Source organism: Anarrhichthys ocellatus, unplaced genomic scaffold (genome assembly GCF_004355925.1).
Source record: "Anarrhichthys ocellatus isolate YVR2014 unplaced genomic scaffold, GSC_Weel_1.0 scaffold67, whole genome shotgun sequence".
In the NCBI taxonomy this organism is placed as follows: Eukaryota; Metazoa; Chordata; class Actinopteri; order Perciformes; family Anarhichadidae; genus Anarrhichthys; species Anarrhichthys ocellatus.
Window position 1 is genome coordinate 816,176 of NW_022280097.1, and position 15,339 is coordinate 831,514.

At 44.2% G+C, this 15,339-nt stretch overlaps 1 protein-coding gene across 3 annotated transcripts in view; it reads left to right on the plus strand.

Moving 5' to 3' along the window:
* Positions 1 to 9,878, plus strand: part of znf644b (zinc finger protein 644b) — a 25,533-nt gene extending 15,655 nt beyond the window's left edge. For 2 of the 3 annotated variants that reach the window (XM_031872951.1, XM_031872952.1), the window contains 5 exons: positions 1,087 to 3,789; positions 4,771 to 5,304; positions 6,706 to 6,819; positions 7,043 to 7,133; positions 7,781 to 9,878. In XM_031872951.1, the coding sequence (XP_031728811.1) occupies positions 1,101 to 3,789; positions 4,771 to 5,304; positions 6,706 to 6,819; positions 7,043 to 7,133; positions 7,781 to 7,958 (3,606 nt within the window). In that variant the 5' untranslated portion in view covers positions 1,087 to 1,100 and the 3' untranslated portion in view covers positions 7,959 to 9,878. Of the gene's footprint in view, positions 1 to 16; positions 3,790 to 4,770; positions 5,305 to 6,705; positions 6,820 to 7,042; positions 7,134 to 7,780 lie in introns of those variants that run through there. The other variant, XM_031872950.1, reaches the window with a different exon arrangement.
* The last annotated feature ends 5,461 nt before the right edge of the window (positions 9,879 to 15,339 follow it).

The following is a 15,339-nucleotide window of genomic DNA, read 5'->3' on the forward strand; positions in this document are numbered from 1 at the left end:
TAAGTGTTGTGTGAGCTGGCTGCTAATGAGGCTTTGCACACATCTCCAACCAAGATATTTTGATGGTTTTGCCACCCCACCGTTTGGGGGTAACAGTGAAGTTCGCTTTTAAATGGAGAGCGTCTGTTCCCCCTTCCAACCTTTTTACACCACAACAGATGGGGCGAACATGGAGCTCGGAAGGTTTTACCTCGGAGGTGGTAACAGTGAAGCCACTCATTAACACTGAATTTACCACTTCGTTAGCAACGCAGCTTCCTGTAGAGAGCGACCAGCCCTGGATGTCGAAACCCACTGAGCGGACATTTTGAACTAAATGAACTCCAGACAGCACATTGTCATCTGTCACAAGATGCAGCTTACACACGTTCAATCACATTCTGATTATGATCTTATTTAATAATTGTTAAAAAAGTATGATTTAAATGTGTGTGCGCAAAGGCGTAATCTTTTCTTTATGCGGGCCTGTGTTTGTGTTTGAGACAGATTGTGTGCCTGCCAATTTGTCAGGATTCGAGTAACAACAGTCTCATGCTGGGATCCGTGTTGGCACCATCACAGAGTGATAAGACGCAATATGATCTCATTGGAGGTGTACTTTGTTCCCATGGAAATTGGTCAATTTTAGCAGACGACTGAGAACTTTAGGCGGAGAAGCAGGGCAGGTTGTGTCCCAGAGGTACGCTCACATAATTAAGCATCTTCGCCAGGGTATTCAGGGCTAACAGCAGGGTTTGTTGTGAATAGAGGTGGCGAAAGAGGGTGTTGGGGAAATCAGAATGCGGCACAGAATAATACCGCTCTTGTTTTATGGAGAAAAGTACTTTTTGTTTTTTAACAGCACCACATTATCAGTGTGAAAAAAATGAGCTAGACTTTATTAAACCTGTTGTGCAAGAGTGTTTCATTTTGTAATTTACATCTGCATTATTTCCTCCTGCAAATTGTCTTCGGATGGTTGAACACTGCACATGAGTAAAATAAATATTAGGCTTGTAAGCGATGCCGGCTTTGCACGGCTGGCTTGAAATGAATAGAAATATGAAGTGCACTTGATAAATTTGTGATATTCTTTCATGTTTTCAGAACGTATTGGTGCTATGTCTGATCTGGGGCGAAATACACGAGAGGACAAAGACGTGGAACGGGTGTCTGACAGCCCAGGTCGAACTCAGGAGCCATTACAGAGTCACACATTCTCCCCGAAGAATAATGCTGCAGGTCTGTCCTCGGATGAACACGAAAACCTTTTAAATGGAACCCAGCCGAATCCATTTGTATACAGCGGGGTCCCCGCTGTTCCCCATGCAGGCAATTCATTGCCTTCAGGAGCACTTGTTAATGGACCTGGTTCACACCCCACCTCAGAGGTACACTGTGTCCTGAACAAAGGCACTGTTTTATCCAACAATGTCCTGGATGCCGCGTGGCAAGCGGGGAAGGACACGAGCCCCGAGGTGTTACCACCACCTAGTGAGCTTCAATCAGACGCTTGGAAGAACACAGCGGGGTCCGTCGTGAAAACACTGGCCACACAGCCAGGTGTCAACACGCCACTGTCTCACTCGGAGGAGAATGAGTCCAAACTGGCCTGTCCCACACTGTCGGGTGCAGGCGGCACGGAGCAAATGCACATTAGCCAACCTTTGACAAAGCAGACCACGAAAACAAGATCTCGCCGGGGCGTAGAACGGTCAGAGAGCTCCTCGGATGATTACGACGACGCCAAGGCGGTCGGGTGGGATTCAGCAAGGGAGCTCTTCTTGCACAATGACAGAAGGCTGGAGACCAGAGTGATGCACCAAGGGGACAGGAAGCACAACACACATGCAAAAAGCATGTCAGGCTCTCTGGAAAAGGTTAACAGCAGCTTAAATCGCACATACAGACGTTTCTGTTCCTGCAGTGATGTTGGAAACGTTGACGTCGCCAACCAAGATGATTCTTTGGGTGCCCGATCTGATATTAAATATTCTGTGGTGCCACTCAAAGATCTTTCTGGGAACACGGCGTCAGACTCGCAGCACCATATTTATAGCACGGCAGCACAGGGAGGCTGTAATGAGGAAAATGACCCTGAAGATGAAGACAATTGCAGCTCAAAAGTGGAACGGTTGAGGACGGAACAAGTCGAACGAGATCCACTTTTCTTTTCATGCAGAACATGCAATGTTAATTTCAAGGAGAGGAGACATTTCCATAGACATATGATGTATCATTTAGGCAAGCATAATCAGGTGAACAGTGAGAACGTCTCGCAGCCCTTTATATGCAGGGAGTGTGGGCGTTTGTTCTGTGATAGCAGCTCCCTCATGAGGCACATCATTATTCACAGATACAGGCTGGAAAAACTTCTGGAGGGAATCAAAGATCTCAAAAACGCCGAAGTGGAAGACGGGGGCGCCACAGTGCACTGCCCTCGGTGCGCATCCGGTTGCGATTGCCCTAAAATCTCCGTCCAGCACGCCAAAACGTGCGATAATCTGAAGCACTACTACTTCTGCGAGGAGTGTAACTACATTACGCTGACACAGCAGGCACTCGAAGCCCACTTGAGCGTCGCGCATTTCGACACGCACAGGCCTCAACGCGGGGAAATGACTCGCGCTAATGAGGACGGGGAAGCGGACCGTGTTCAGCTTCGGCGCAAAGCGTGTTTTTTCCCGAGCAAAGACGATGAAGTATTGCAAAGACATTCTGAGCTGGAGCGTCTGCGTTCGCTTGGTAATTATAAAAAGGTCGCCGACCAGCCCGAACCGAATCTGCATAAGTCGACTCTTGGAGAAACGGCCCATTTCCCCCAGCGTTCTTGTAAAAAAGGGGAGTTTTACATTCAAAAGTCCAACGACAAAACTGTAAATTCTCCTCAGTTTAAGTTCCGTGTCGACTGCACCGAAAACAGGCTGTCACCGTCTTTGTGGAGGGTCGACAGGCATGGAAAACTACTCCTGCAGCCAGTAGAAAAATTAGATGTGGCAACTGATCTCGCCTGCGTGGAGGAAGACTCTGCAAACAATGACTGCAAGGCTTTTGGCAGCTCAAAGCAGGCAACCTGTCCTGCGACCGCCGATTTCTTACTATCAGCCAGAAATCTTAAATTAGACCAGATGTTCTGTCAGGGTGGCAAGAACGACCCGGCAAGCGGGAGCTTACAAGCGCAAGCGAACCATTATTCTCAGTCAGTGAGAAACATGCCAACGCCCTTGCGTAACACTATTGACAATACGAATGGTAATATATCGGGACGGTTTTGCCAGAGGCTCGGGAAACCGTCTGCAGATAAGGAGATGGAGAAAGGCTGCGAGGGCAGCAGTGACGACACCAGTGGAGCTGCAGGCAGCTTCTTGGAAAGCGAGGATGCGAGGAACCCGTACGCTCGGAGGTACTTCACAAAGAGGCAGAGGTTTTCAGCCAAAGACCAAAGCTCTCTTGTGCTCAAGGATGAGGAGGATGGAGGTGAAGACTGTAGTGACATAGAGCAACTCATAATCAAGGAGGAGTATATCGAAACCACAGCGTGTGGCGATTCCCCAGAGTCGCCTTGTATGTCCACAGGGGACAGCTCTGGTGTTTCCCCCACACCAGGGGTGGAACACAGGCGCTGTCCCTACTGCCCGGCCATGTTTGAGTCCGGAGTGGGCCTGTCCAATCATGTGCGAGGGCACCTCCACAGAGTCGGCTTGAGCTACAACGCTCGGCACATGGTCTCGCCGGAGCAAGTGGCACTGCGGGACCATCAGCCACGAATCCGCAGAAGGATCCCCAGTGGCATGAGGAGAATGAGTAAAGGTACAAGTATCGGTGTTTGATTTACCATGACATTAGTTGAGCTGACAAGTCAAGACAAAAGGGGGGGTTTTGTATTCAAATTTGATCCAATCTTTGGATCTGGAGGTCAAAGGTCAGGGTTGTGGAAGATCGTGTACTGTCACATGTCACGCTTACACACCACTTCAGATTGAAATATCCCTGTTGATAATTTGGTTTATGACCAAATACCTGCAAAGCTAACGACATTCTCATCAGCCTCAGATGCAATTTGTGTAAGTGCTAATTGGCAAATGTTAACATGCTAAAGTGAACATGGCAGCCATTATACCTGCTTCTCAATGTGTTTGTATTGCCATTGGGAGAAACTCACTATAAAGCTCCAGTGGTAATTCTTCTGTATGTTTACAATGAGCAACCCCTTTTTTGGTTACATTACGATGATAGGCGCTTTAGATGGACAGCTGCATTACGTGATCCTGTTTTATTAAATGTTGTCATTACGGAATTCAGAGCATATCTAATGCCTGCACAACATGGCACGGCTGAGCCGGCAGCTAGAAGCTAACGGTGCTAAAAGCTCAAAAAAGTGCAAACAAGTGTGTTTACCTGAGGGGGAACCGGAGGTGGGCGCTACGCTTCTGCGACAAAGCCATCGGTTGGGGCGGCGTTATCAGCTGCAACCGTCATATGATCAGTGCAGAGCGGTGACCGTCGGCTAACCAATGGGACACGTCCCATCTATGTACAAGAAGCTCCGATTACAACACACACAGAGGGAGTGACTTCATTCTCTGCTCAAGTGGACGTTCCTCCACTATATATTTACACAGCAATTAGTTGTTTGCTGCTATATTAATGCTCTGAATCCCGTTTATAGAACCTTTTAAGGCTTGTCCATTACAGAGCAATCCAAAACGGTATATCATGAATATTGGCTTTGTGTTTTTGTTCTTTCATTACAATGTTTTTTTTTTTAACAAATCTCATCTGACATTACAGCTGTTAAGCCAGAAACCCAAGGAGCACACAAATGTCCCCTGTGCTGGGGTTGGTTCGCTACTAAGACCGGCCTCTCCAACCACGTGAGGGGACACCTGAAGCGTATCGGTAGAAGTGTTACCAGCACCGGCAAGTCCCCGCTGGGCATCCTAAACGAACTGCTGCGGGACAAAAAGGAACATCAGAACATCGTCCAGGTCCTCAACAAGAGCCAATTCCCCTCACGGATCAGCAGCGATGGCCTGATCCTGATGCGCATGGGCATCCCAGTGAAAATCCAGTTTGAGATGAGGAGTCCGCGTCCCATGTTGGACAGCCTTGTACCAAAACAGGAAGCAGAGGCCCTCTCAGATAGGAGGCTTCAGGTAGAAGCACAACGAGGCACTGAGGCCTCCTCAAGCACTTTAGTTGAACTGCTCAAGGTGAGACGGCAAAGTATGGAGCTCTCGGCGAGAAGCGACCAGGAACCCCACGCAACCAGGAAGCTCCCTGATTTCACCAAAGATTACACGGAGGAACCAAACTGGGCTCATGGTATGGAGTCTCATGCACGAGCAAAATAGCAACTTCATGTTCCAACGGTTTCATAAACATGGCTGGTTCTGCATGTTTAAGCATCACAAGTCTCTGCAAGTAGATTCTCACAGGAAGAGGTGGTACAGTAGCAAACTAATCTTAACAATGTGGTAAATGGTTTAATGTAAAGTATACTTGATTTGTAGATATTTGGCAAAACCACTCATACGATATAAGAAGCATTTCAATACAAGCTCCCCCACCCTTTACCTGGGAAGGTCATGACTACTCAATAGATCATCCATGTGTTATTCCTATACACATTTAACACGTTTAGCCCTGTTCTACTACAGGGAAGTTCACTCTATCACAGTGTTGTGTACACGCTAACGTTCAGGCCTCTGATTGTCATCAATATTTTATACATTTTTCCAGTATCTCTCCACAGATCGCTGTATACTGCCAGTTAAACAATAGTTCACAATCATTTGATTTTTATGGAAAAAACACCAACAACACACAAATACGGTAGATTGAATGTCGCCAAAGTGCTTTTGAAGTTCATATTAAAAAATCATGAGATCCTCTTGATGTTTAGTTGGAAGCCCGTCATCCGTGTTTCCACAATTTTGTTTAATGTCTGTCCAAATCCAACTTTCAGTGCCGGGTACTGAGATAAAGATGAGATGGAGATGTAAACATCACGTTGCTCTTTGTCGAGCTGTAATGTTCTCCAGAAGATGTCTTTCTCTGCGTGTCCGATCCTGAAAGCTGATTTAGATTAAATTATTCGTATGCCATTTAGGGTGTTAATTATAATGCTATTTCATCACTGAGTTGTCGCTCACATAGCATCATCACTCGCAAATTACATGAAAATACAGAACTTATTTTTTATCAATATTTAGATAGTTTAGTGGGAACAAAAAAAAAAATCATTTTAATTTTGAGAGATCTTTTGGGATTACTACTCGACAAATATTGTGGTTAACAGGCGATGGGGCACAGCACTGCCACTGTCAGAGGACTAACACGTCTGTGATATTCTTGAGTAGTTTATGAATCCTCTGTGACTCCGGTGTATGTGAAAACATACGCCCCCCCCCCTGAAGACACAAAATTGTGTTAAACTTCACCATGTAACACTTTTCAAACAGGAGAGTACAAATCAGATGCTTAGACTGAAAGCAGGTGGAGGAGCACACTGGGAGTAACAGTTTTGCTTGATAATAAAATTACGGCGTGAACTCACACACCCTCCCACAATGCTTTATTCCTTAAATTATAGTGTCGCACTACGGATAATCTTAAAACCTTGATTCAAAAACATCATCCAATCAAATAGAAAAATATAATCAAATATGATCCACTTGCCCTGTTCTCGTTGAGTTTAATTTTTTCAACATTTTCATCTTTCAGGGGAATGCGATTCGAATACGATTTGTATTCAGTGTAACGGAGCCTTTCCCGTGCTTCCTGGTCATCTTCAAGCCTATGCACAAAGGAAGAGGATTGCCATATTTGAAGGACCAGGTACGTCGATGACGATACGCGTGTAGCAAAATGTCAACATGTGTGTTTCCTGTGCCGTGCAACCAAAAGTGTGCTGGAAGCACAGGATTGAAGTGAATACGTGTGATGTCTCATGATGGATGTTGACTAGAATAGTAAAAATCAATATTTGGATTATTTATTTATGCCTCTTGTCGGTGATTACATAATGCATTTCAGATAAAGCGATGTTTTGTCTTTTTAGGCTACGATTACAAGCCGAAGAAGCCAAGGCCTGGGCTGAAGAAGAAGATGCTACCCTCCTTGAATTCTGAGATTTACACGCTCTCCTGCAGGTACATGCAAGTGAAGGTTACATATGTAAGCAAGAGAGCTCCCTACCCAGTTACGTATCTCATATGTAGGCCCCAAATGGAAGAGATGAGGAGATGTAAGGCAGCACAGCAGTCAAAACTCTGACCAGCCGCTCCTTATCTGGGACACCCAAGAATTCTGTTAGAGTAGCTGCCGCTGGGCATCTCCAAGCACTCGCTCCCTAAAGAAAGTGCTTGAAACCACATTGCGATTGGCAGAACTGTTGAAATGATGACGGCATCAGGCGGCAACCTCCGGTTCTGAATATTGAAGCCAATGTAGAAGTGCCTTTAACCTGCATTCTCTCTAATGGCCAGCAGGGGGCGACTCCTCTGGTTGCAAAAAGAAGTTAGATTGTATAGACTTCTATGAGAAAATGACCCTACTTCTCACTTCAATTATTACCTCAGTAAACATTGTGAACATAAGTTTATGGTCTCAATCTATAGTTCCACATCTTCGTCAATATTATTTGACTAGGTTACGTTCGACCACATCATGATAACGCTATAATTTACCTTTGCCCGATACTCGTAATACAATCGATGCAATAAAACAAAGCTTTCCACACTGAAGTTGTGCATCGACTCTAGAAACAGTGACTGGCTCCTCCTCCCTCTCTCTGCAGATTCTGCGACCTGGTCTTCCAGGGTCCCCTGTCTATCCAGGAGGACTGGATCAAGCACTTACAGAGGCACCTACTGCACACCAGCGTGCCCCACTCAGGGACCGGGATGGTTGAGGTTCTGGGTCTTCATCACAAAATACACACGAGGATGTCTCGTGAGCGCCCAGACCTGGAGTAGAGTTTTACCTGTCGAACGTCCAGCGGCCTGAATTTGCACATTGTTTCTACGCATCATCAACACATTGTTTTAGACCTGTTTTTAGGAATATATAAGAGTTAATCTAGACTGCTTAATAAAAGTAGTGTATTGATAATATTGTATATATTAGCAAAAACGTTACAAAGGATATTTAATATGCTTTGCCTTATAACTGAGCTAATCCAAGTTGTAGGATTTATCTTTATTGACGCTATTGAAGCTGATCTGGCAGTGCAGAACTGCCATTGTTAGAAAACCATTGTTCTCCTGTGTTTGTCATGACAAAGAAAAGTGCCTTGTTAAAAAGCATTTTGTTATAATGACAAAATATCCAAATATCTCAGTTTCTTGTAACTTTTTAATGTCATAAACAGAACATTTCTCATTATAAAAAGAAACATTTCTCAATAGCTTACTTCTCTTTTTATGAGATTTTTTTAGTTTTTTGTCACAACAAAAGTTAAAAGGAGCATGCATATATTGGCAAAACACACGAGTGTTTCAATTGAGTTCACGCCTCGCTTTCTTCTAGAGACGACATCAAATCAAACGGCGCTCTCGTTGTTGAGCGGTGTGCGCGGGGCTGTCGCTAGCTCGCGGATGCTTTGTGGGATTTCACCTCCCTGCGCCTGCATCAGAGGGAGCATCTCTCTTAATCAAAGCGACATTCATTATGTTGGGACAGCTTGTTCTGTCACTGTTCTCCTGCTTAACCTTCACCCATCAGCGCAGGTTCTGAAATCTGGCTCTCATTACAGCCGCGATAGCGACATCTTTTTATAATGAGGAATACTCTCTAGTTATAACGGGAAACCTTTTCCCGTTATAACAACAACGTGTTGTTAGAATTATTTATTTTCTCATTGTGGCAGCTCTGTATTTCCGAAAGCTCAAAAATTGGTGGTTCTTGGTCGGGTCGGTTACTATTTAGACTTTATAACACTGGAAGATCACAGCTACAGTTTGTCCTTCTTTGAGTCAAACTTCACAATTCTGATAACAACTTTATTTTTGTTTAAAGTTCAGTATTAGAAAGAAACCATTAATACACATTATAGCACCAATATAAATATGAATGTGTATATTTATTTCAGCAATGCCTATCCCATGATAACAACTCTAATGTAAGGATTTAAAGATTTAACTAAATCAAAGAAATATAATTTTATCTATTTGTTAGTTTTTTTTTTAAATATTCAACTCTTTTAAATTTGTAGATATGTAGTGCTCCCTAATATATAATTATGGTTTCCTATAAAATATCTCACTTCCCTACTCAGGCTTGATAGTTTTTAGACTTGCTCAGATTCAAATGCAACATTTTGTAGATGTTTGTATAGAAATCAGTGACATTAATAGTAAACTTGCATGATTTGAAAGTGTCACTAAATTTAAATAACGTGAATTTTTCTTAGATCAGCCAGATAAACTAAAGCATTTATTAGTGATGCCATGTTAAGTTCTATCAAATATGCAATGTAGGTACCGTGGCCCCTTCATATCGAGGATATATGCAGAACAGTACCGAGGGCTGCTGAGGTTATCTACTGCGGTGCTGGTGGAGCGGACCAAAGGGTTGACTCCAGTGAGCAAGCTGTCTGATTTAGAAAACAGAAGAGAACGTAGAGCCAAAAGTCGTTGGACAGTCGAGGTCAGGGTGAATAAGAAGGCCAGTGAAATCGTAATGAAAGGACGGCCGCGCTGAATTTCTCATCATCACATTTAATCTCATTAGGTTTATTTTTGGAAACTCGATATGGAGAGCCAACCAGACACATGGGAAGGACAAGGACATCATCCCAATGTATGATCAGTGCTTTTCCATTTTATTCTCCTATATCTGTATTAAAATAATAATTCATATGTTCATGTCAATAAATGATCGTTATGCTTCCTTCAGTCACTCTGGATGTGACAATACTGACTAAGTTTAAACACGGTAATGACTTAACTTTTGCTGCTCCAAACTTCCAGTGTCTGTTTTAAGGAGGGGGGAATGTGGCAAAGGAAGTGATGCATTTTATGATTTGGGCAGCAGAAACTGAAGCAAAAAAAACAAGTTTCCTCTTACCTGAAGTGCTATTTATCAATCTAGATTATTTTGGTGTGACTTGCAGAGTTTTAGAGACATTGGCCGTAGAGATGTCTGCTTTCTCTCCAACACAATAGGACTAGAACAGCACAATAGGACTAGAACAACACAATAGGACTAGAACCCTGGTTTGTGGTGCTCAAAGTGTCTTTTTTTCAGAAATCATGACCCGGTGGCTCCAGATTATCCACAGAGCTTGTTGTGAGCAGTTTTATGTTGGAACTATTTTTCCTTTAGCTGTAGTACCTACACAAAACTGCACATGCAATTACCATCGAGTCCCGTAATATTGAAGAGAAGGCAGACTTCTCTATGGCTGACATCTCCAAAACGAGCCAACTCACACCAAAACAATCTAGAGATGTACTGTATGTGTTTTTGATTTTGGGGTGAACTGTCCCTTTTTAAGGAACCTTTAAACGTCGCCATCATGAAGAAAAGACGAAAGTGTCGATACTGGCGGCACTATTTGACCAGCGTGATGTGTGGGAGTACGTCTATTGCAGTAACGATAAAACAAAGATTTTAGCACCATAAAAACGAGATGCATTTCTGGTGGATTGTGATGACGGCTTTGCGTGAAAACTGGGTTTGAAAATGCATCGTGTCATCTCAAGAGAAAGTTCTGATTAAAAGTTGACCCTTTCATGATGGACCGTTCCCTGCCCCTCAACCATAGACCGTACACGGTGGACGTAGTCATCGCGACGTCACCCACTGGTTTGTGGACTGCCGTTATGAAGCCTCGAGTTTGGCGACGTTGCCGTCGCCATCTTGGATTACGGCCGTTGCCATCTTGACTTTTTGCAACCGCTGAACAGAAGTGACTATATTTTGAATGCTGAGGAGTGACGTAGAGACGCCGTATACGGCTCTGGTAGCGGCAACTACCTGTCAGTCACAGTAAGCCCGCCTGCTTTATGATCTATTTGACTCTAAATGGACCATTATTAGAGACCACTAAGTAGAGTCATTTTTTCATGAACTTCTATACAATCAGAGGAGTCGTCCCCTGCTGCCCGGTAAAGACAATGCAAGTTTTAAGACACTTCTGCATTGGCTTCACTCGGCAGAACCGGAGGTTGCCGCCTGCCCTCAAACACACGGGCCTATTTTATTTGTTGCAATGGTTTTGGGCCAAACACAGAGATTTTACTGTGATGTTGCACCATTATTCCCAACAGGAAGTGATTTTTAGGCTATGTGCTGTTTTAAACTCCAGTTTTTTAGCGTTCCAGGCTGAGTATTTGATGTATCCGCCGCTTGATAGCCACTCCTGGGTTTTCTACTTACCAGTGGCAAAGGGGGCTAACCCCGCAGTTTATCTTGGGCAGTATTTAAAGCAGCGATCAAAGCTGTACAAACCAATTGTCATCACGTGTCTCCGGAGGGAATTTTGAAGTACATTAATGCTCCTTCTTTGGGAAATAATTGTGCCACTCTGTGACTTCATTAGGTCTCCTGGCTGTTTCAAAAGATGTTCTCTCTGGAGGTTGAAAGGCACATTGCTGGCAGACAGCATCCCAAGGGGCCGAATGAATAAAAAAAGGGAGATTATAATGAGATTGAGTTAGCCATGACCAGAATTGGGCTTTTCATTATTCCACTGGCTGAAGAGAGAGAGGGACAAGGCTGACATAAAGAAATGTGTTGTTGCAGGACCCACACTCGCCATCTGCCACGGGGGTCCAATGGTAGGCAGCCAATGCATGCTTATCATCGCCATGGGTATCAAAGGGGCCTCCTCTCTGGAGATTGCTCCATTAAAACTGCAAATCTAACCCCTGTATGCAGAAAACACAGAAGACCTGCAACACTTGCTTTTTGATTTATAACATTGAAATGGGGAACACTGGAAAACTTTGGATAGCTTTGTGTTTTTGGTGTGTTTGTCGGCTACCGACGTGTAATTTACATTTTCAGTTATTCAATTTGATTACTATGTCTTTCTTTTAATGATGCCATGTGTGTGTTTACCATCATAGGACTTTTTGTCAGCGGTTTTGTGTTACTCCCCCATTCAGTTGCATGTGGCAGCAGTGATCCCGAGGTCAGGACCATTGATCACGACCTGTCCTTCTGCCAGTTGTTCAGTAGTGCCACAGACTGCCTGTGTGAGGGGGAAAAAAAAAGCAGAAAAAATCAATAGGTTTCCATTATGTGGTTGGGCAGTGTCACTGGCCCGTCAATGATCCCGTTACAGCGGTGGTACAAGGGGTGACACGGGCCCGTGCTCGATCGCTGCTGACAAGAGGAAAACATGCTGACAGGCACCGGGAACAAGTTGGAACACAGATTTGCACTTCAAGCAGCCGTCCGAGGAGGCGTATCGTGCAAGGCCACCGCGCGACAAGGGGGTCGAGCTCAGCTGGGGCGGGGTGGGAGGGTTGAGATGGGGTGTGTGTGTGTGTGTGTGTGTGTGTGTGTGTGTGTGTGTTGAGAGGTTGGAGGGGGGGAATCCCAGCCAGCCTCCTTCTACTGTCTGACTGTCTAGCTCTCTACCACAAACGCTTTTATCCTCCCATAAATTATTCACCTCTGGATACACCAAAGGAAAACCTCTGCTGCACTGATTGTGGCTGAGGGGAAATTCGTATGAAAAAACCTAAGGCCCAGTCTGCTCGGGCCACTCCTGCAACAACAACAAACACCCACCTTAACAGGGTGCTGCATGTGAAGCACCTGCTTTGCATTGTACAGTATACTAGAAACGCTGCGATGTCATCTGTTGCAAAAAAAAAGAAAAAGAAAGACGATCATTCCGGGGGGAATGTTGCGTGATATCTCAATTGCATGTCAACAGATCACTTTTGTAGTTTTTGTTTTAAGTGCACTCATTAGGTCCCTGACTTATTGGCCGACAACACGGGAGTCTGCTGAGTCAGTTGGTCCAGATGGCCGGTGAAAGAATTAAGGAAGACATCAACTGTCTCTCGAAAGAACGGGAATCGATATATTTTGACAAGGATCAAATGTGCTTCAGATGAACCCTTTTGGCCCTCCCAAAACACTATTTCCCCCCTCACGTCAAACCTTTTTACTTTTGTTTGTCCAGGCGTGGGTGATCAGATGACTCCTGATTGTTGAGATCACATATAAAGCAACAGGATTTAATAGTTATACGACAGTATTACCTCCCGTCTGAGGCAGCCTATACAATTATTAAATCAGATGTATGTCAACATGGTTTTCATTCAAGCTCCTATTGTCTGAATTTATAGGCCTTGGGACATTATGTGACCTCACGCTGCCTGTTAATATACATTCTTCTTTTTTTTTCAATTACACATATGTGTACAATCTTCCCTCTTTATGCGGTGCACATCGGCCCATAATGACTGGGGAATTCAGGTTAATATGTTGACAAGCTTTAACAACAGCGGGTCATGTTGCACAACACGCATGGCTGCCTCCGTTCACTCCAGCAGCTGACAGGTCCTAATCACGCGCTGCCCTAAAGGCACTGGGGGCAGAGAGGGGTTTTAATCACTGCGTTATAGACCGACGCGAGGGTTCAAATTGAGACGTAATTATAGTCAAAGTCGTAATAATTGTTTCAGCTAATTGGGCAGACAAGTGCGTTATGTCTCTGGTTACATTATCTGGCTGTAATAACCTGAGTCGGAGGATTCTTTTTTTTAATATGACAGTTGGTGCATGAAAATTCATGTTGCAAATGAAATAATTAAAAAATAAAAAGGATCAGTGTTGCTTTACAGCCTGATGGCACAGCTGATGGGTGCATTCTTTATTTATTTTTTAAAAATTGCATTATTGAATGCCAAAATGCACCCAAAAGAATATTTTCACGTTTCAAATAATTAACGTGGCCTTTATTAATTCAGCCGAGGCGCGCCCCGCATCGCTGCGACCAGGCATCATCGTCGTCAGTATCAATGTGTCATTTACAGTAAAGGGGATTAATAATGCAGCCAACAATATGCACCGGTCTTGACGTGCTCGGTGGCGATGCCGCACCTTTCGGCAACATCATTATTTCCTATTAATTACTCGCCAACCGGATGCCTTTGGAAACGGAGCTGCAGTAGGTGTGACGGGGGAACCGGTCAGGGAGCAGCTGCCCTTCATCCCGCCGGGCTCAGGCTGACCTCCTTTTTCTTCTCTTTTTTTTTTTTTTTTTTTTTTTTCATCCCTAAACTGGGGGCTTTAAAAGCCTTGTACGAGCGCGCGGAGGCTTTTTGATTTGGATGAAGGGAGAAATGTAGAATATGAGCCAGAAATGACGAGTCAGCCACGGTTTCCGGTAAGAGTAAATTAACGAGAAAAAAAAGAAAATCTGCACGTGTCTGTTTTTGGGCCAAAGTGTCTGTAGTCATCCATCACCGGGCTGCTTTAATAAGGACTCCCATCCACACTGTTTCAGTCACATTGTGTCCGCCTCTGTACCACTTCCTGTTCCACACAACAACAACAACAACAACAACAAATATGATGGACATCATGTGCTTTAAATCCCGCAATCATTCACACAAAAAGTGAATGTTTACGGTTGTGATTGCATCTGGTGATCACTGAGAGGGGCGTGAAACGGCTCTGTGGGATTAAAAACGTGTTCACTAACCACTGAGGCCCAGCAGCTTTATGCGTGCATGACGCCACGGTGCGGTCTCACGCTTCGGACGGCAGGGGGCGCTGCTCATTTCGTTCTGAGAGAACAGGGAGGGCGAGACACAAAGTGGTTACACTGGCATTGAAAGCAAACAATGATAATAGAATAAAAGGAAGAAAAAAACAATAGCTGGGAATTAATTCGACAAAGTAAAAGTCATGGATTCAGCTTAATCAAAAGAAAAATGTAGCATTTTATCTATTTATTTTCTCTTCTCATTTTCAAGCTATCTGAGTTTATTGTGATTACAAAAATAAATAAAATATTCCTGGTATGATTTCTCACTTCTCACACACACACACACACACACACACACACACATTGCAGCCTTCTTCTGCAGGTTGAAGGACAGCGAGTATTACGCACTGATGCAGGAATCAAGCCGGCTTCCAGACCTCCTTTAAGGCCCCTTTTTTATTTACAGGCGATTCCTCTCAACAATCAGATATGGCTACTGAAAAGCTAAAGTCCCCGCCTTGTTCTCAGTCTGCAGGAGCTGCACAGATTGTCTCAACATCACATCAGTAATCAAACAGATCCCAGAACAAAAAAAAAAATAAATTCTTTGCCTTTTGTCGCATTTGAGGGAGAAATTTAATTACAACCGCGGGTGTACGCAGGTATTGAAAAAAAAAATA